This window comes from Hippoglossus stenolepis, chromosome 19 (genome assembly GCF_022539355.2).
Source record: "Hippoglossus stenolepis isolate QCI-W04-F060 chromosome 19, HSTE1.2, whole genome shotgun sequence".
In the NCBI taxonomy this organism is placed as follows: Eukaryota; Metazoa; Chordata; class Actinopteri; order Pleuronectiformes; family Pleuronectidae; genus Hippoglossus; species Hippoglossus stenolepis.
Genome location: NC_061501.1, coordinates 17,489,973 through 17,510,564, shown reverse-complemented (window position 1 = coordinate 17,510,564; position 20,592 = coordinate 17,489,973). Strand labels below are relative to the sequence as shown.

The 20,592-nt window shown below is 43.2% G+C and overlaps 1 protein-coding gene across 5 annotated transcripts in view; it reads right to left on the bottom strand.

Moving 5' to 3' along the window:
- dpp6a (dipeptidyl-peptidase 6a) overlaps nt 1–20,592 on the bottom strand; it is a 167,104-nt gene that overhangs the window by 24,719 nt on the left and 121,793 nt on the right. For all 5 annotated transcript variants that reach the window (XM_035142582.2, XM_035142583.2, XM_035142584.2 and 2 more), the window contains 4 exons: nt 15,466–15,564; nt 2,702–2,796; nt 2,198–2,272; nt 844–896 (listed from right to left, as the gene is read on the bottom strand). In XM_035142582.2, coding sequence (XP_034998473.1) covers nt 844–896; nt 2,198–2,272; nt 2,702–2,796; nt 15,466–15,564 — 322 coding nt within the window. The remainder of the gene's footprint in view (nt 1–843; nt 897–2,197; nt 2,273–2,701; nt 2,797–15,465; nt 15,565–20,592) is intronic.

The following is a 20,592-nucleotide window of genomic DNA, read 5'->3' as shown; positions in this document are numbered from 1 at the left end:
TTTGTACTGTTTATTTTAAAGGGAAATAAGTGAGGTGGCTACTTTAAGAACAACATGAGCATCACCCAGTTGGTCTCGGATACAGATTTATACAAATCCCTGGCTTTTGAAAAAGTGAGTTGGGCTTTATAGTTTAAATCAAATGCGATAATGATTTTTCTTGTGTAAACTAAGATTAGACATCAGATCCCCTTTAAAAACATTCATAGCTTTCATGCATGCATAATACACTTCTTACAGTTTACCTTCCCATCTTCCCATCACTTTTAAACTTTTTAATCTTCTGCTTTTGATGAGCTTATTGTTTGTCTTTACGATCGCCTTGTTTTTATTTGCATTTGACTTTGTCTTTATTGTTTGCTCGTGTCCTTTGCGTCGTTAAGAGGAGCGGCGCCGTAAGACTTGAGGAGAGAGGATGTAAAATGCAGCTAAGAGTGGAAACTTGTCATGTTTCACTAATAGCTCTTCCTCTCTCTTGACATTTTAACTATCCAGCGCCGACAGACGGGGGAGTGACGTTAGAGCCCTGTTCTCAAGTTAAACATGTCTGTCTGCTGGGCCTCTGTCTAATGAGATAGTTTTGCATCTGATTGTGAATACGCATCTGAGAGTGTCTCGTTATCTGAGAGGACGGACGTGCAGGATTGCGACTCTTGCTGCCAGGTCATAGATCACTTTCTACTTCCAGCGATAGAATCAGTGCAGGTTCTGGAGTTGCCCTCGGTGCTTTGCGGGAGGTGGGAGTGAGAACAGGTGGGAGTGAGTCCCGGGCAGTGAGGTCAGGTGAGATACTGCAGGGGGAGAGGACGAGGCAGAGTGTAAACGGCCCTGTCGCCTACTTACGGAGTCTCCAAGCTGCAGATGATGTAGAACGCTGTGTAGGAATACTGGTACACCTGGAAGTGCAGAGAGGAATCACATCAGGGAAAGATAACACTGCACAACGCACTCACATGAAATACTAAGGCATTGCCCTGGGTGGCTCTGGCTCGGGAGAACTGTCCACTAACTGTAAAAGGTCAGTGGTTTGATCCCTGGCTCCAACTGTCCAAGTGTCTTTGGGCAAGACATGGATGTGAATGACGTGCGATAGAGGAAGTGCTGCATATAGAAGCACTGGATGAATGTGTGTGTGTGTGTGACTGGAGGAATGTAACTAAAAGGGTAAAGCGCTTCGAGTTAGTTGTTAATATAAAATCAGACCCTAGTAACAGAACATTATAATGACAGTTAGAGTCTATTCAGAAACCACAGAGAGCAAAAGAAAAGGTTACAGAATAATTAATCAATCAAATTGTATTTTTATTTAAAGATTCAGGATGTTTTTCTATGATCTGAACTTCAAGTGTCTATTAACAGCTACTGACAGATGTTTTTCTGCATGTGTGTTTTAGATCAGTGTTTCATGAGCAGTGCAGGAACACATTAAGTCACTGATCGTCAGACACACATTCATATTCAAAGGCTCAAGGCGTTAGTACGCTCTGACTGTATCTATAACAAACAGGGATCCGTTCTGCATGTTATAGAGGGGCGCGCTGCATGTGAACGTGCACGTGTGAAGGGGGAACGACTGTCATCTATCAAGGTGACGGAGCTTCGGACGGAATAAGATACGCAAACACGTGCAGCGCAACACACCAGACGTCTCCAGTGTGTAGTAATATGTCCCTCTTCATCTCAGACAGTCACACAAGGTTACATCCTTCGCACGCCAGCGACATGGCACCGAGCTTCATGACATCAGTCAGAGAAACGATTCAATGAACCTGATCTACCTGCACCATGAGCAGAGATGCTCTGAGGTAGAGCTGGTGCAGCTACGGGAAACCTCACGTGGAATTGCACAGAAATGACAAATTCCCAGCCAATACTTCCTGTTCCTGCTGTCGATCTCGTCTCCCTGCGTGCGAGGCAGTGCCGAGGGGTCTGTTTGTGTTTCTGCGTCCCCCCCCCCTCGCTACAGTTCCACTCGGCTGTGCTGGCCCCCGCTGCCATTGCTGACAGGCGGCGGTGTGCGGCAGGCCGTCACACCCCGCCGTGATTACTTTCTCCTCCCTCCCTCCCTCCCTCCCTCCCGCTTCGCCTCACTACGATGCCCATAATCACAGCCACCCCCGCCCCCAGTGGAGGCGGCTGACATATTTAGCTGTCAGCCTGCTAATTCAAAAAACAAGCAAACAAATGAGAAGCTCACCGGTGCGACGTTGTAGGCCAGCAGCACATGCCTCATGTCGGGCGACACCTCATACTTGCTGGCTTTGTACATTTCCTGAGAAGCAGAGGAGACAAAAAAGATGAGACCTTTAACCATGCGTGGTATTTTTTTCATTAAACTACTCATTAAGTGACTGCGTTTGACGGATTGCTCGGCTCCCGAAGCAAATGGGAGTTGCATTAATCTCTGCACTGGGGCTCGGTGATTTGATGGCGGACATAATGTTGTGTGGCGTCAGCCCAGCTGCTGCGGCGCTGACGCCACATCTCCATCTCCACATTCTCCCAACACAACCGAGCCCCGAGTGTTAAACTACGCAGTTTACATTTTACAGCAATAATGGATCATTCCATTAAGCTTTGTAATAAAAATGAAGAAAAGAGCTGTGGGTGCTTTGATTTGCTGATGTAATAAGAAAAGTTTTTTATTTAATTCATGGTCAATTCTTCCTGTGATCGTGAGTAAAGAAGAGAAAAGACTTACAAACTTTTTGTTGTGAACCAGGATCGTCTTTTCATCGGTGTCAACGTTGTACTTGACGACGTCTCCGTCACGGTTACGGTACAACAGCTCATAACCTGGGAGATGGAAGAAACACAGACAGAGATAATGTAAATAAAACCATCTTTTAATCTGCAGTGAAAGACTCTGAACTCCACGTTACTCAACACAAACAGGTTTGCAGGATCCAATTTAAATCAAAGTTGTGGGTCAGACGGACTCGCTGCCCTCTGACAGTCACAGCACGTTAATTAAGAATTAATAACGCTTTTTAGAGAGGAATCCTTTAACACTGGTCACTGAACAAATGTAACTCAGTGACATTAGAGAGACGGAGGGAAAGAAACCATCTTGCATGTCAGAGACTCGGCCCCGAGATCTGATTAGTCACGAGTGAAACAGTGAATTTTCTGGTTTGCTGCACAGAAGGTTAGATATCGTTTGTCTTTTGCTCTTCGGATTAAAAGTCTGGTTTCAAAACCAAACATTCTACGTTTGGAAATGTTGCATAGTTCTGTAGCTTACAGCGTAGTAGTAAAAAAACCAAAGAATTCAATGTTAATGAAGTTATTAGGTGTCCATGCATTGGCAACATAATTCAATTAAAAGGGGCAGGAGAGGATACGTCTCTGAATGGTAGACGATGGTGGGTTAGGGGTTTGGATTCAGTAGAGATATGAAATGAGCGCACACTTGCCAGAAGTTGCTATGGCGGGAGGCTGCCCACCTTCAGAGGGTGTTGACCTTTTCAAACATACTGTGTGTAAATGTCATGAGATAGAGACGTCGCTAATGGTGGACTCGACATGTGCATCGCCTCTGTGAGGTCCGAGACAGACTGAGACACTAGGTGGTGTTCTGAGCCATGTTCAATCCATAAATGTCAAATGAAAATAGGATTTTAAAACCAGCATTAATGGATTTCATCAAAGAAGAGTTGCATAATTCAGTTGACAGCTTAAGAAACACAGTTGAGTTTCCAGTATCTCTTCAACGGCATGAAAACAATCCCCCTGGAAAACTGTTCAAACTCTTCACCGAAGACAGTTTGGTAAAAGATCAAAAGATAAATATGAGTTTCAGTTTTTATTTCCTTGAGTTTAAATCAAGATGCGACTTGTGAAGACGTCGTTCTTGTTTAAAAGAATAACACAAAGAGCAGAGAGCTGTCTGCGCGAGAAGCAAAATCGATCAGAGCCATTTCACAAACATTGGGTAGAGCCAACAATTTGTAAAATTCATGACAAAAGAGAGGAAGCACTGGGGCACTAAGCTGCCGCCATGGAACATATTGACCGAAGACAACAGCAGCAGCATTGTCAGAAGAAGAAAACCTGAAAACAACCGTCAGCGACATGAGCACCGACCTCCGCAGAGCAGCAGCGAAGGTTTCACAGATCCACGGAAAACTTTGAGAGCAGAAATATAAAAACCGCACCACGAAATGCATCGGCTGTGAGAATCAAAAGGTCACATCGGAATTTATGAAGACGGACAAAAAGTTCTGGGGCTGCAAAAGTTTTATGGAGAGATGTGAACAAAGTTTGAGATTCAAGATATTGATATGAATATACCAATATACTGGTTGATCTATACATTTGTAATAAATAACTATAGATAAACAGAAAACACATAGAACTTCAAAATGTAACGTGATTTCAAACATAAAAGCTAACACAGAAATGTCTGTGAAAAGCTCATATCTTTCATCCATCAAACGATAACTTCTATGGATCTATGGTTAAGTAATGTGCTCTCGAATCTGACCCGGTGAAAAGGCCCAGTTTCCATTATATCTGAATACAAAAGCTTCCAGCACAAACACAGTGGAGCCACGAGAGGAAGCCCCTGCAGGCAGCCATTAGGATCCAGACGTATGAAAGTTCACGCAGCTCTCCATCCGTCAGGCCTTTATCAGGGAAGGATAAGTTTAATACAACACGTGGCCCCTTTCACCTTCACTCCACCCGGGCTCTCCTCTGCCTCATTGCTTCACTGATCCATAGGCGCACGAGCAACCAGGCCATTCGGTGCGGTAATTAGAAGCCAAAGATTGTTATGCGGGCGTGCTCTCTATCTGCCGGCATATCTAATTGTCCATTAGAGGTGACAGAATTACCATCACAATGCGCTTTAATTCAGAACGTGCTTGGGAGGGCAGCTCCAGACAGTTTTAGATCGGCAAAGCCAAACGCCCCCTCGACGGCTTCTGTCCCCTTTGCAGAAAAAACACTGGAAAGCCAACAAGGGTGTAACACGGAGCCCTTCATGTAAATCACGGTGGTAAATAATGGGTATTGCACTTTTTCCACCCAGCTCCATTATTTTATGTTTGACTCCATTTGGCATCTTGATAAATGGGCCTCTTTTATATATATATAACATGGTAATTGCCGTCGCTGTGGCCTGAATGGGTGAGAAGAAAGATATTATGGAGCTAAATGAGAAGAGATTGACAGGCCTTTAGATTTTTACTTTTAAACTCAAAGGACCTGCATCTCTTTAAAAAGCCTTTCTTCATCTTTATTTCTCACCGAACTGCTGATCTTCCCCTTTATCCTCGCACCCCGAGACGCCTCAGATACACCTCAGATCTTTCCAGTGCTTCCCATCGCTGCCCTTTCCGTGAGCCCCCCCCCATGCGTTCATCATTTTAGACCTTATCATCGCTCCGTCACCCCTCTTTTGTTTCCTGCTCTTTTCAAAAGCAGGTATTCTTCCACAGCCCCCTGGGCATCATGTCGTCCCGTCAATCCATCTCTTATCTGGAGATGATGCTGAGACCCCTTGTTTGCCTGTGTGTGATTTTACAATGCAAGTTCACCTTCCACATTCTGGCTACTTATCCATACTTCTGCGTTTTAGTATGAAAATGGCGTTTACAACTAAAATTATTTGTTTTATACAGAGTGTTTTGGATCCGTATCAGTTTTAATCCTTGTCCATACTAACACATAGTTTGAATAACAGATTGTTTGAATAATAGCTCGTCTCCTACGCATGGAAGCAGTTGCATTATTGTAAAATGCAGATGTTTGGGATCAATTATACATGTAGTTGTTTTCTTCCATCATGTGATAGGAGCCTGGCCAATCAGTGATCGAAAAGACCCAATCAGCAATGGGTTGTGAACGTCTACGTCACGGTTTCCAAACATCTCAGTTTCTGCCCGTCCAGATGAAAATGCAGCCCTGCAGTTTTCAAACTAAAACATGGGGGCAACAGAGTTTCCAAACTTCTAAGTTTTAGCAGCTCTGAAACTCCTGTGGACGCCATGTGTATCTGTAGCAGGGTTAGTAGTTAGTAGTATGGATGTAGCCTCAGAGACGTGATGTGGAACATATCAGTAACAGCGTCCTGCCCTGGATCTGTGGCCACATTCACAACGTGGGGCAGCATTGCCTCCACACTCCATGTTCAGGCCTTTCATACAGAACAGTGTGGCAGAAAGAAAACATTCCCCCATGAACAGGTGGAGTAAAAAGGGGCTGAGGTTTTCTGCCTCTCTCTTAACCCTCACTCTCCTTCTCCTTCCTCCTGTACCTGCATTTGTTGTGCATTGGCCCAGGGCTCTGCTTCCTCCTCTGATCTATACCTTTCCATGGCAGTATGTCTTATTAATACAGCCTCCTGCCCCGGGCACGGCTCTAACCCGCAGCCTCACCCCAGGGAGGCAGAGTCAGGACGGGGAGGGGAGGGAGAGCGGGGAGGCAGAGACACCAGGCGACACACTCGAGTGAGGCTGAGAAAATAAAGAGTTTGTATGGACAGCAGTCTATACGTCTTATCTTTATGGTTTCGCATTTTGGATCCGGAGATATTTGTTTTCATTTAGTTCTTTTCCATTTTTGTGTCTGTCACGTGATAGAAACATCTTCACCACACCCACTCGCCTGTGGTTAATCCTGAGGACCATCTCCTCACATTGACTCCTCCTGTATTACTGAGGACTCCTCGGGGACCAGCTGGAGAGAGTCTGCAGAAAGTCCGGAGTTCAGTGCGCGTCTGAGAGCAGCTTCTGTCTGCAGGTTCTCCTCTCAGGCTGCAAACGGCCCCATACAACCTCCACGAGCAGGGTGGGGAGGCCGGTGTGCAACCCGAGGGGCAGAACTCTCAAAGCACTCGCAGCAGCACTCGGCGGCTTCATTGTGTCTTAAGCTTCATTAACGCTTTAAAATCGTTTTGGCCTCGTGTGTAATATGACAGCTTAATTAAAAAAGACAGAACAGTGCAGCAAATCTAGTTATTACTACGAGAAGGAAAGTTAAGTTACCTTCCACTGCACTGCAGTCAATACTACGAGTTGGACTGTTCACAATCTCGTCCTTCGGCCCCTCGCAGTCTTCCATATCTGCTCCCACTCGCAATACAATACATAATGAATGCAGCTGCATTCACGCCGCTCAATGCATTCAGTGTTATCCTGAGTGGGTTTTGTACCAGTTGAGAGGAAACACAGTCCTCAGCAGACACTTAACGGTAGAATAGAGAAAGAGAAAGAAAAGAACCTGCTTCTGTACATTGTTGTAAGTAAGAGCTCATCAAGCTCGAGACGTCGTCTGAGGGAGAAGTTTAAAAACCTTCTCCCACCTCGAGCGTAAACGTAATGGAAACAGATAAGAGGGACAGAATTTGTGCATCGCTGAGAGGAATGGAAAAATGCTACTTTAACGACCCCCAGCTTCAAACCCATAACCTCCACACAATGCATCACCATGTGATTACAAATCACAGTCGGGCGACTGGAGTGGGTTGTTTTCTGTGGGGTGTATCGCTGGCTGCAAGGTGAGCAGGGTCGCAGTGTTAACTTCTGGATGAAATGGGATTTTTCTTGTCCGTTCCAGGTCATTTGTCCACGCCCAAGGCTGCCGATGATGACTGGTCTGATAAAAAGCGACAGAAGCTGCTGGCGGAGAATTATGTGTCTGTTGGTGGCTAAATAAAACAAAGTTTCCAGTGCGGTAATACACTCTTAAATCTTTGCCACCCTTTGAATTAGATAAGCTGTAAAACAGGTTTGTAAAAGAACTCAATGGGAGTTTTAATTAAAAATCTTGCCCCTCTTATGTTTCTGGTAATTTATTTTGATTCGTGTGGCTCTCAGAGAAGGATTTCTCATAATGGAGTTGTGTGGTTTTCTCTGCTGTTTCGGCAGCACCGAGGAATTTGAATTTTACTTCTGACCGACGTGATTTATGAGCGGCAGAGCAAACAAATGAACCTGCCGTACAAAACATGGACCCACCCGGAGCTACGGCCAACGTGCTGCCGGCCGGTGTTCACAGCGGAAGTCATTTATGTTTATCAGGGACGCCAATCAGCGGAAAAACCCGCTGGTTCACTGCTGCTGCTGAATTCATCATTAAGGTCAGAAAAATGTTGTTTGAACATCTGAAATACAGAGGAGGTTATTTTATATCTTGATCTTAACCAACTTCTGTGAGGGTCAGAGAAGATGATGCAAAGTTTCTTCATGTCAAAACAACGTTCCAGGGGAGAAGTGGGAATCAGTGTGTTTGTTTTTCCCCAATACCGCTGCTTGATCAATACTTTTAAAACAGTGCTGGTGTCTGAACGGTGCCAAAACCTAGACTTTTTACTTTAAATAGCCAAAAATGACGATAAGAAGATAGATTATGAAACTTTTGTCTCGCTAAGGGAAATTGGAACTTGTAATTTGACATATTAACTGTTAACAAATCCATTAAAAGTGCAAAACTCTTCACAAATTCACATTAAAATAGAAGCTGCTATTTCTCAGCAAAAAAAAAAGTTGCATAGTCTTGCTTTAAGTAATAAAAAGTCAACTTATATCAGCTTATATGAATTCAAACAAACATTAGGACAATAGAGCTAATGATTATCACCACCTATCACCTGCTGAGAGTCAGCACCAAAACCTGAGGAGAAAGCGAAATGTGCTGCACAAGGTAATGATGCAACAATGAAACTGTGCCAAGATCTGCAGAGTAAAAGTTTATGCCCCGGCAACACGGGTCCATTAAAGAAGCATCAAACGAGCCCAACCTTTAAATATGCCATGACAACATCTGTCGCGTGAGCCCAATAGGAAGCAGTTGTTTTAATAGTAATTTGGGTGTTTTTATTCCGTCATAATGTAATGAACAAACTCTAATCTCACAATATTGGCAACATAAACCTCAAGTTCAGCATCATTTTCCTCATTTAGAGAAGATAAAATGTTCCCGATCTGTAATTAAAAACACGAAATGAAATAAATTATAACCACGCTGCACGAAATATCCTTTCAAGTATATTGCCTGTGAGAGCAGCTCACAGAAGAACATTAAGTCCTCAAAAACTCACCAACTGTTCATCCAACTCCATATTTCTTCCAACACGACTCCCGGGGGAGCGAGCGAGCGTTCTCACAAACCCTCCATCAACTCTGTATAAGCTGCTGCAGCTTTTTTTTTGGAACCTGCAACCTCGACTGCAATTAATCCAGAGAGCGACTTGGTGCGACTGATTTGACTTTCATGCCTCGGAGGTGACAATCATTTCATCAGCATCTGCCTGACGCTCATACACTCGTCATAAATCCATAACCTCTGAGTCCACAGCTTGAACAGCATCATAGAGTTATATCAGTTCAAATCAGCCTGATCCTTATATAAAAACAATCACAACAACAATAATAACGACAATAAACATCATAGCAGTGATCGGGCTCTTGTGTTTTGTGTATTTTTACTTTATAAAAGCTCCCTGGTCAAATACTTTCAAATCTGAGCGACTTCTACTAATTATTTACGATTCAACGTCCACAAGCTCCTGAAATTTGCATTTGAATTCAACGTTAATGTATTTCTGTACCCAAATCATCCGGCGGGCCTCGTGCTGTGAGGCGACGCTGGCAGCTTCTCTGTTGTGCCACACAAAACACAGCTAAGCTATGAATTCTCTGTGATAAGACGGCTAAAGTGAATTCAAAGCACTGTAAGTCAATTTCACGGATTGGATGTGGACGCCGTGTGCAGCAGGCGGTTGTGGGGATGCGGGGTTTTGTCGATACGCCAGCTGGATATATTCTGCCGCAGCAGGGACGTAGGGCGTGTCGGAGCATATGCGGCCACGGGAACACGCCACCATTCATTAACTGCATCAGCGCTGCTTAAACATTCTGCGTAGAGGACTGTGGAAGCACCAATACATGTAGATGACGAACAAAGACCCTGAATAAAGTAATTAGGATTAGTTGTAGCTGCTGAGAAGAAAGCAAAACAAAGAAAACCCACAGTGTGTGTGTTTGTGTGTGTGTGTTATACGTCTGTTTTTCTGTATTAGTGTGTGTGTGCGTGGGTGGGTTGCGTTACTTCCGTTGTTAATTAACCACCTCGGTCGTCTCTCCTCCTTCAGGCAGAAACAAGACAGCACAAGTGGGGCTTTTCAACGAGATGTACTCGCTGCTCTTTTGTGAGACTAAAATAAATTGCTAGATTCATGGAAATACCACCAGTACAACAACTGCTGCTGCTGCTGTTATACTGGACATTCTAGAGAATAGGCCAGAAAACCAGATTAAGTGATGAAGACAACAACTTAAATGAGAAATGATTTTGTCTACTTGCATCTGAAATCAAGTATCCACAGGTTTCAAAGAAAATATCAATAGAAAGTTTTTCATTCTGGTGCCGACACATCATCTGACTTTGTGCTGTTTCATTTGATTTCGGGATCTTTTGTTCATCTCGTCTACAGAAAAACCAGCACATCTTTCCTTGATTTAAGATTTTTCATCTTCATTTTATAAAAGCTACTTCGTTATTTTACACTTTTCCTCTTTCTTCTCTCATCTGCATCACCTGCTTTCTTTACTTTCCCTCCATCTCTTCTTCTTCTTGTTCTTCTGCACATTCTCCCTACTTGAATTTGTCAGATTGAGTAATGGCTCATACAAGTTTACAGCATAGAAGCAAAAAACAATCTACAAAAATACAGTATATGTACTTTATATATAAGTATATTGGCCATTGGTATCAAAATCTACAAAATATTGGTCAGGCTCTGAGTTGCAGTCTGATAGTAAACTTGTCTCGATGTCACACTTTAGTAGATTCAGTTTGTTGACATAATAAAAGAACCACCGTGATTTTGTAGTAACGACAAACTACAGCACACAGGACGTTTCATAACCTCAGGACCTTATAAAGTCATGTTTTCTGCTCAGGTCTCCATCTCCATCTGGTTCCTGCTCATAGAAGTTTAAGATATAAAAGTCCGATTTCATTATCCGTCCGTGAAGTACTGCTCTTCATTTTAGACGTGGAGGTGAGGTTGTGAAAATTACAGCAATTTGGTCTTTACTTTCAAAAGCTTTTTTCTAAGAATTGTGTATTATGTAGAACAGCGTGGTTGCTGCTGTATGAAAGGAAGCGACACAATACAGTAATCAGGACGAGAATCATGAAAGCTTCTCTTTGTCACCGGAAGAAAGGAATAATCTCATTTTCGTATTCTTAAAGTGGACAAAAAGGACTGAAATAGAATGGTTTTTTTTTTGTTACTTCGTCGCAAGTTTTGTTGCTGGAAACTTGGATCAAAGACGATATCCGGCTGCTCAGATGTGGGCTTGATGTTCGCAGCCGAGGAGCTGGGAGACCGCTGAATTTATCAGGAGACGCACTGAAGCGAGCGAATAATTCGAGAGAGTCTGCCTCTGCTCTTAAGTTCTGCATCAGATGCTTTTCTCGTCCGCCCGGTCCCTGATGGGATTAAGATACTGAGCAACATCGGTGTATTGTGACAGCTTGTTCCTGTCAAAAGACGAGTCGTTGAGAAAGACGGCAAAATTTGAGTTTGTGCCACAAAACGTCTCCTCAGATAAAAACATCACGTCTCCTACTGAAAGACAGGGGGCGGCTGCAGACGAGGATATTTACACCTGCCGCCTCGTATAATGTCACCGGCTGATTGTCTGTGACACAAAGTGAACACTGGATACTTAACGGCGTGTAAATGGGCTAATTTGATATGTGTCATTGGTAAAATAAAGAGCCGTCGCATGGCATTCACATCATTACTCATGTTGTGTCGCGGGAGCGGAGCCATGAAAAGTCAATAAGGGAGCGAGACAACTGACTCATCTTCTCCTGAGTGATTGGCTCCACACGAACATTAAAGATGAGAGGTTGTGCATCATTAGGAAACGAGGTAACTCTGCAACTTGCACGCGCCGACAGGATAAACCTGCTTCACTCGTATCAAAGTCACGACGATGACACTTTCCGGATCGTCCCAAACGGTCGAGCGCTTCCCGAATCGCTCCCCTTTCGCCGAATTTAACAAACATCAGCAGGACGAGAGGCATCGAGGAGCGGCGGACGAGAGGAGCGTGGCCATAACCACCGCAAGCAGCTGCTCGGAGCACCTGCACCGAGTCCCGCAGGGAGAACTTCACCTTGGTGGAGGGAGAACGATGTTGACGCTGCGACAGTTTGATTCCGATGGAGCGGACAAGGGGTTAAAACGGGCGTGGGTGAGATTTCAGTGGCGTCTGCTAACGGTGCAATTACATAACCAGGGAGAGTTAAGGTGATGGAGTCAGAACATGATCAGAATACAGATCCAGAGGATAAAGTTGATACAGTGAAAACTTGACTTTACTACCACTGCTTCAGATATTAACAATATATATAATGTGTGATATTTATTACAGCAGGAAAGATAGTTTCTCTTCTGTCTGAATGAGAAATCCATTATTCTGCTAATTTACAAAGAATGCTTGTTTTTTGGAAACTCCATATAAAAGACTTTGGTACATTTTTATAACAACTGTAGGTAATTGTATGTAATTCAGATTTTATTTGATTTCTGGACATCACCACCTTCCCCCCCTTGCATGTCATGGACACCCAGGGGTCCCTGACCCACGGTTTGGGAACCACTAGTAAAAATCTTTATATTGATGAGGTCGATCGGCAAAAGTCCCAAGTTGCACTAAACCAATATCATCCTTTAAATCACGATCCATCGGCTGCAGGAGCAGAGATCACAGTCCTGGAAAACTTTGTGAGAAGCAGATAAAAAGCCCCTCGTGATAAGTGCAGAATAAATTTAACTTAATTCTGTTCGACAAGACATGAGAAGGCAATTTTTCTTGGTAAAAATAACCTAATATATGACCATTAAGGATTTGAGAGGTTATATTCAGTCCAGGGAACTGATTGATAGGTGGAGAGAACCTTGGGAAGGGAAAACATAAAACTGGGCTCAATTAGGTTTGGAAAAAAAGAAATTCAATTACCGCCCCCCCCCGATCAGGGAAGCCATTATTGAAAAAAACCTGCGGACAGTCCTGAAAGCATGCGGGTCGGTGGAGCCGTGGGTCGAGTAAAAATGACAAACTAACGAAGATGAAATAATCAACTCTCTCCGTCTTTCTCTCCTCCTCCTCCTCCTCCTCCTCCTCCTCCTCCTCCTCCTCAGCCGAGTCTAATGATTCACTAAAATACATCCAGATCAAGGACGGCAGCGTCAACAGCACAAAAAGGAGGAGATGAAAGAGCGGACGGCTTTTTAATGACGAGTCTCGTTGGCTGCTGCACGTATGGATTCTTACAAAGCGCCTTCTTTTCTCTGTGCATTTATAATTCACACTCTCAGGTTTAGGGATCGTTGAGCAAGAAAATAAGCACAATTAATTTAATCTAATTACGACGATTTCACATAATTCAAACTCTAGTTTTTCTGCGAGAAACACGCTTCTAATTACAAGTGGAGGACAGATGTTGTCCTCCAGATGTGTACAGTGCTCACACAGTTGGAGATGTTTGCCGACGCTCGTTCAAGCGCGATCGATTTGTTTACAACTTTTGTGGGTCACAGCTTGAAACGGCAACAATTCAGCCACACGAGAGACGCCTCATCCTTCAGCACATATGGGAACCTGTAACCAACACAAACACTGGAATCAGCCTGACGGAGACTGGGCTCGTCATCCGGGATCCAGAGGAGCCACATCTTCCACTCACTAATGGAATAAATGCAGGTTTTCAGCCTATCTGATTAGAAGCAATCACAGAGGGGGGAAGGTTTTTTGCAATTTCCAGGATTTGAGTCTGAGGTTTAACAGCTGCGCCGTTTCCAGGAGCCATCTTAGATGCCCGTGATTGGAGGAGACAGCTTCGTCAGGCACGAGAGAGGAGACAAAATCCACCTCATTAATCCTTCAGCTGTACATATTCCTCACATCTCGGAGCTGTGATCGTTCTCCTCACTGCAGCTCAGACGCGTGAGGCTGGATCAAGTCGCTGTTGTTGTTGTTTTTTTTTACTTTAGTAGAATTCGCTCTCGTGGGCTCCCCGCGGAGCTGCCGCTGTTTACGCTGTCGCAGCCCCGCGGTTTAAAAAAATAGGCAATCCGAAATTGATGGTGATGAAGTCGTTGATCAAGGAAAAACGAGGGTTGTGGTTACAGGTAATTGGGCGACTATTGAAGCATATGGATTACATCGCAGGGAGGAGTGTCTCACAGCAAGGACACACAAACACAAACACACAACACGGGAGACAGATGGTGCAAAAAAAGAGGAAGAAGAAAGTGAAGAACAAACAAGTCTGATTGTTTCAGTAAATGTTTCGTTTGCTGCAGGTTGAATTAAGCTGCTCAAACGCTGAGGGACTTTAGAAATGTTGGTAAATTCCACCTCCCACTGTACGAGGGAATCGTCTGAGACGGAAAACTGAAGCTCAGGATTTACCTGCTCACACTCGACTCACGTTGTGTCTGCTCGTCTGGACCAGCTCGGTGTTTCATTCAAAGAAGAAGAAGTCACAGTTTGTTTGTAAAGGTAAATGTTTTAGGTTTTCTTTTCAAGACGTTTACTGAACTAGCTTCTCTGACTTGGGAGCAAAGTTTACAAAAGCTGCATCTCCGATTTTCTTTCGGCCGTTGTTATGTGTCATTCAGATCCCTCCTTGCATCCCCTTGTAAAACAAACGATGCATAACGAAGCTAAAAATCAGTTCGTCTCTGAAATGGGTTGCAAAACTCAGAAATCACGTCAAAATCGGTCTTAAATCATGTCGTGTATTCCCGGCTTTGCAGTGTGAGGCATTTTTGCCATTTGCTATGAAGCAAAAAGCAGAAATATATAATTAGAAGAACCACTTTCTCCAGTGTAATAACTGAAATCGCAGCGGCTGCTGTAGAAGCTGAACTCTGGAGTCCCTGGATGTGTATTATTTGTGTTCGGTCACTCTGTATTCCTCACACAGCTCAGCTCCTGTTTCCTGAGGCGCTGGAACACACTGACTCTGTAGCTTAGTGTTGTCACAGATTTTTTTTTGGTGCTTTGTTTGTGCCACATCTGCTCCTTTGTATCTTAAACACAGCTGATGTCAAACTCTCCTCAGAGTTACCTGCGTTCTCCTTCTCTCTGACTGTTAAGCATCGCTCCTCCTGACTCTGATTGGTCCAGAAGTAGAAACAAGGACATTAACTGTCCAACCAGATCATTGTGATGCTGTAGAGTTTCCTATTAAATCCCTTTTAAGATGCGCTGAGTGAATTTAAACAACCTCCTCTCATCGAAGCTCTGACATACTTAGTTATGAAGTACTTCCTCATCAGAGTGCATCAGAGTATTACAAGTATTTGTCAAATATCTGCACAGTCTTGTTTTTGCTTTTCCCACAACTGAGAAAACAAAAATATTGCTCTTGCAGGAATCCTTTAAAAACAGCCTTGCACCATTTTTAATGTTCAACAGGATTATTACTTACTGCTGATCCATTTGGCGCTGGGGTCGTGAACCTTCAAGTCTTTCCTGAACAGGTCTCCCACCGTCACCTTGGCCTTGAGAGCCAGACGGTCGTCCTCACCTGCAAAGGAACAAACAGAGAACTCAGCAACTCCGTGTGCAGCGACTACACAAACTCAGAAAGACAGTTTTCTGCAATTTAAATGAAATCACAGTTTAAACGTTGGTTTGTAGATGTCTGTCATCGGTATGTTGTCAATTCAGCGATTGCATTCGCTAACGTTTTTGAATAAAGTCCGTAGAAATAAGTATTTACGCTTGAATGAAGAAAATGTATCAACTATTGCACTTCCTTAATATAGTTGCTGCTGGAATATCATTATGGTTATTGTTATATAATGTTATATATTGTTATAATGTCGGAGGTGAAGACTCCAGAAATCCTGCAGCTGCTTCCTCTTCTTTTTCTCCTGCTATTGTTTAATGTCGTCTCAACTTCTGTGGATAGCAAGAACATCTATAAAGTTTGAAAAATATTTAAGTCTGAGCCATAAAGAAAAAAAACAAGGTGTAAAGATAAAACTGAGAGAATACATAATGTTCTCTCAACACCTTTTGATCTGCAGCTGCATCTTAACAAGTTTCTCCTGCAGGTCTGCGACTGTTCACCTTTCAGAGAATAAAAGAGCTGAGACAGAAATAATAAAAAAGAGATGAAAAATTCGAGAAGAAGCAGAATAACCTCCCCGAGGTCTTTGATTAAGACTCGTGCATCTTCTGATCATCGTGCATATTTACAGCAGACGCATCCTGCAATTCATTTCAGCTTAATTTCATCCATCAATGCTCATCACATCATCTCCTGCTCCGTGATGTGACTCATTTCACCTCCGCGCACGTTATTGGAAGATGGAAAGCAAAAATGCAAATATACACGACGGGCAAACTCAATTTGAAGTTACATCTTTGCGTCGCTTTAACTGTGACTTTGACGGTTTCAGTCTCCGACACAGGAACCCCCCCCCCCCCGACAGGACACGGTGGTTACCAGGGGGATCAGACCTGTGATATTTTGGATTGTTAATCTAATGTGTGATGTTTAATCCCTCTGCTTATCCTGTCCAGCTGGCATTCTGTGTGTTGGATAACATTTTCTTCACCTGCAGCAGTATGAAAGCATATTCTGTGTTTTGAGTACACACCTATAGACACACACACACACACACACACACACACAAGAGAAGAATACGAATAAAAAACAGAGCGATGAATAGGAAAAGAACGCAACAGGCGCCGCTGCGTGATGTTTGAATGGGAGGAATATTTCCGTTGGTAACCAAGGTTATTAAATTCCATTTTCAAGCAAACAGCAGAAAATAAAACACATATATTCATAACAGCTACAAGCCATGTTTAGAGGCTGCACACGCAGATGGCAGCGGCAGAAAGAACAAGCCCCGGCCGTGATGACAACACACATCTGTTTATTAGTCTGTTTAGAACTCCCACTCCTCTACTGCTCTTTAAACCAGGATGAATGCATCTTGTAGGTAAATTATTCAAAGGTTATATATATACACAGGATTATATTCATTAATTCTTTTTAATTCTTCCTTTTATTGGGGTTTTCATGGTCCGTATAAACAATGAAAACCATCTTAGGACTTAGAATGAAAGCTTACATCTCCCTGAGGCCCGTACACTAAATAAATTATCAAAAACTAAAGAAAGAAAATTGCTTTATAGCCAAAGAAATAATGGTCGTAGAGTTTCCAATCTAACACTTTCAAAAAGTGACTCTTTCTAACCTGTATACGTCATAAATACACAAGATTTTTAACATGAATGCAGCAGCGAACAACTACTTTCAATACAAAGATACAGCGGCTTCCTGAACTACATGAGCACATATTCATCTGAGCTGCTTTTAGTAGCCTGTCCAGCTGCATGTGCGTGTGTGTGTGTGCATGTGAGTGCATGTGAGTCCACACCTGTGAATAAACCCAGATGGCAGAGTCCAGTATGAAGTGCAGTGAAAGGAGCTGCTTCTCTTTAAGTGTTTGTTTGGGTGTGAAGAGTCAGACGTGGACCAGAAATCTGTTCTTTGTGTTTATTTACATCCTTCAGCACCTCTTCAACAGTTCAAACACGACGGTGAGAGTGTGAAGCCACAGAGGTGCAGCCCCGACGCACCAAACTGCAAGAGGTTATTACCTTCATCTGTAAACACATGGCCCGACTTGACACGAGTGAGAAAAGGCAGAAGTGACGACGTGTTTCGATATCTGTAAATAAAATGACCTCTAGGTCTTGGTCATGAAGCACATTGAATTATTTTAGGGGTAGAATAACAAACGAGTCACAGGAAGAAGAAACGTGTTTTCAAGTTTTAAAGCAACTTACAAAAAATGGACGAGAGAGAGAGAGAGAGAGGGAGAGTGATCACGCTCGACTGAAATAATGGCGTTCAACAAAAGAAAGACCAGGACTAAGTGTTTCTTTAAAACTTGTTTCTTTGCAGCGTTGTGAAGCCGAAGCCATCAGCGGGCCGACCATTATGTGGAACTGACACCGTCTATTGAGACGCTGAAAAATGAAAAAGCTTTTAGACGAGTCTGAGGATCCATACGGCTGCATGACCCGCTGCGTGCGTTCAGTGGCAGAGAAAACGCTGCTACTGAGCAATCACAGCCCATTTTACATGTTTTAGCTGCCGATGATTTACATGCACTACACAGCCGACATATTTATTTAAAAATCACGCAGCACTTTAGGTTCTCAGACTGAGGAAAAAGGTTTTCAGATACTTTCAGCCTCACTTCTATAATAGCTATGATAAGCCTGTAGGGCCATTACCTGGTTATGTAGTTCAATTAAATTTAGTTTTATTTCTATAGGACACAGTGTAAGGTCGACGCCTAACAATAAACTGTGCCTCTGACTAAATGTTAGAGATGGAAACAGGTCATTCACAGTAAGAAAAGGAAGGTTTCAGTCCATACATGTTTTTATCCAGACTCATATGAGGTCACTGTGACCTTTAACCTTTGACCACTGAAATCGACACAGTTAATCTGTGAGTTGAAGTGAACGTTTGTGCCAAATTTGAAAGGATTCTCTTAAAGTGCTCCTGAGATTTCACGTTCACAAGGCAAATAAAACATTCTTGAGTCCAAGTGGATGTTTGTGCAACAACATGAGGTCACCATGACCTTAACTTTTGACCCCCGACCACCAAAATCAAATCAGGTCATCTTTCTTTACGTCTAAGAAGAGAACGTTTCTACCAAATTTGAAGAAATTCCCTTCCGGTGCCCCTGAGATGTTCACAAGAACCAAAAATGTGTTTTATAAGGTCACAGTGACCTTGACCTTTATACTTTGACCTCTGAATTCTGATCAGTTCCTCCTTGAGTTAAAGAAATTGACATTTGCCGAATGCAGACGCACCTATGGACGAAAACAAGCCCAAAACAAATTGCCTCTGGCCACTGGCTGTTGCCGTGGAAGCATAATTAAATCTGAAAGATAAATAATTAAAGCCGTAGCGATGTCAAGTAGATGAGATTGTAGTAAATCGTGTAAAAATATAACACAATTACTTTACACTCTAATTAAATGATCAAACCAGGATTCAACATCAACACTTTCTTTTCTGCATCTTTCATCTGCTACAGCACCAAGAAGAATCTTTCCCTTAATCAAACCCTCTAATTTCTATCCCGGTGCAGCAGCTGTCGGAGAAATCGTCTTTAAGAGAAGAGGAGGAGCAGGAGGAAGAGGAGTTTCAGAGAGAGTCTGGTAACACGGAGTAACACTACACATCTTCCTCTTGTCGCATCACACACTGATTAATGAATCAGTGTAAAATCAGTGTGAATCTGAATCACTCAGGTAGTAGCTCCACCAAGGAGGTTGTGTTATCATCTGTTTGTTTGTTGGTTCATTTGTCTCTTTGATTGTGAATGAACTCCCACAGAACCTGGTGGTGGGATGTGGAACAGCTCAAGGAAGAACCAATAGAAGTTTGGAGCGGATCCAGATTTCTTTAACTGTGCGATTTCTTTCAAAATTCTGATGGTTTTCCCAGGAAATAATCCAGGTATCCGGTACATTTAAAGGAACTGATATCTAAAAGTGTGTGAAATTTGTTGCAGCTTGACTGATTTCAGGCGCCTGATGGGCCTTGGCGGAGGTTTGCGCTCCACTGAGTCGTTTAAGTTTGCAGAGGGAGTTTTTTTTTTTACCCGATTTTCCAGAAGGGCGGCCATGTTTAAATGTGTAGTTAAGCTCGGGAAGCACCGGACTAACAGATTAAATAGTTTTAGCGCTTGTAGCAACCTGAGAGTAATGTTTGATTCGGGTTAGTCACAGTTTAAAGTCTTGGTTTTGGATGAAATGGGAAAAATAACTGTCTGCTGTTGGAATTAAAAATAAGACGCTCTTATTAGAATTTGTCTTTTTTCATTAAAAAAACAAGACGTCTGAAATCTTCTTTGAGTGACGGCGATAATATTGCACCTGTCACGTCGTCCTGTCAGAGTCAATGACAGACCAGCGGTGCCGGAGCAAATATCCGTCACATGCATCGGCGAAGAGAAGCCTTTGTTTTTGTGTTAAAAATCAAAGAAATACAAATAATTTGCAAACCCCGAATCAAAGTGTTTTTAAAATTGCAAGAACGGAACAATCACTTCAGGTGTGTGTGCGTGTGTGCGTGTGTGTGTGTGTGTGTGTCATATTGTGCCTAACAGATGGACAGACAATCGACTGATCCTCACTTCCTCTCCGATTTCATCACCGGGGACAAAAACACCTTTGAAGGCATCTGCTCGGTGCTTCGCTGGAGTTTCAGTGTGATTATCGGAGTCACCAGACTGTGTATCGGCTGCGGGGGGGACGTTAGAGGGGGACGTTAGCGGCCTCCATCAGATGTGGAGGTTTACAGGGGATAAATACTGCATTTATAATCAGTCCTGATTGGCAGATTCATGGGCTGATGACGTTCTACATGTGAACGCTTAAAAATACGTTTCCTGTTCAGCTCTTTAAGGCTCTGAAGTCATACGTCTTTATCGCCCCCCCCGCAGAGCTTGTGATCACAGGCAGAAACTTTGAATTAGGCTGAAAAAACCCAGGAACAGTCAGA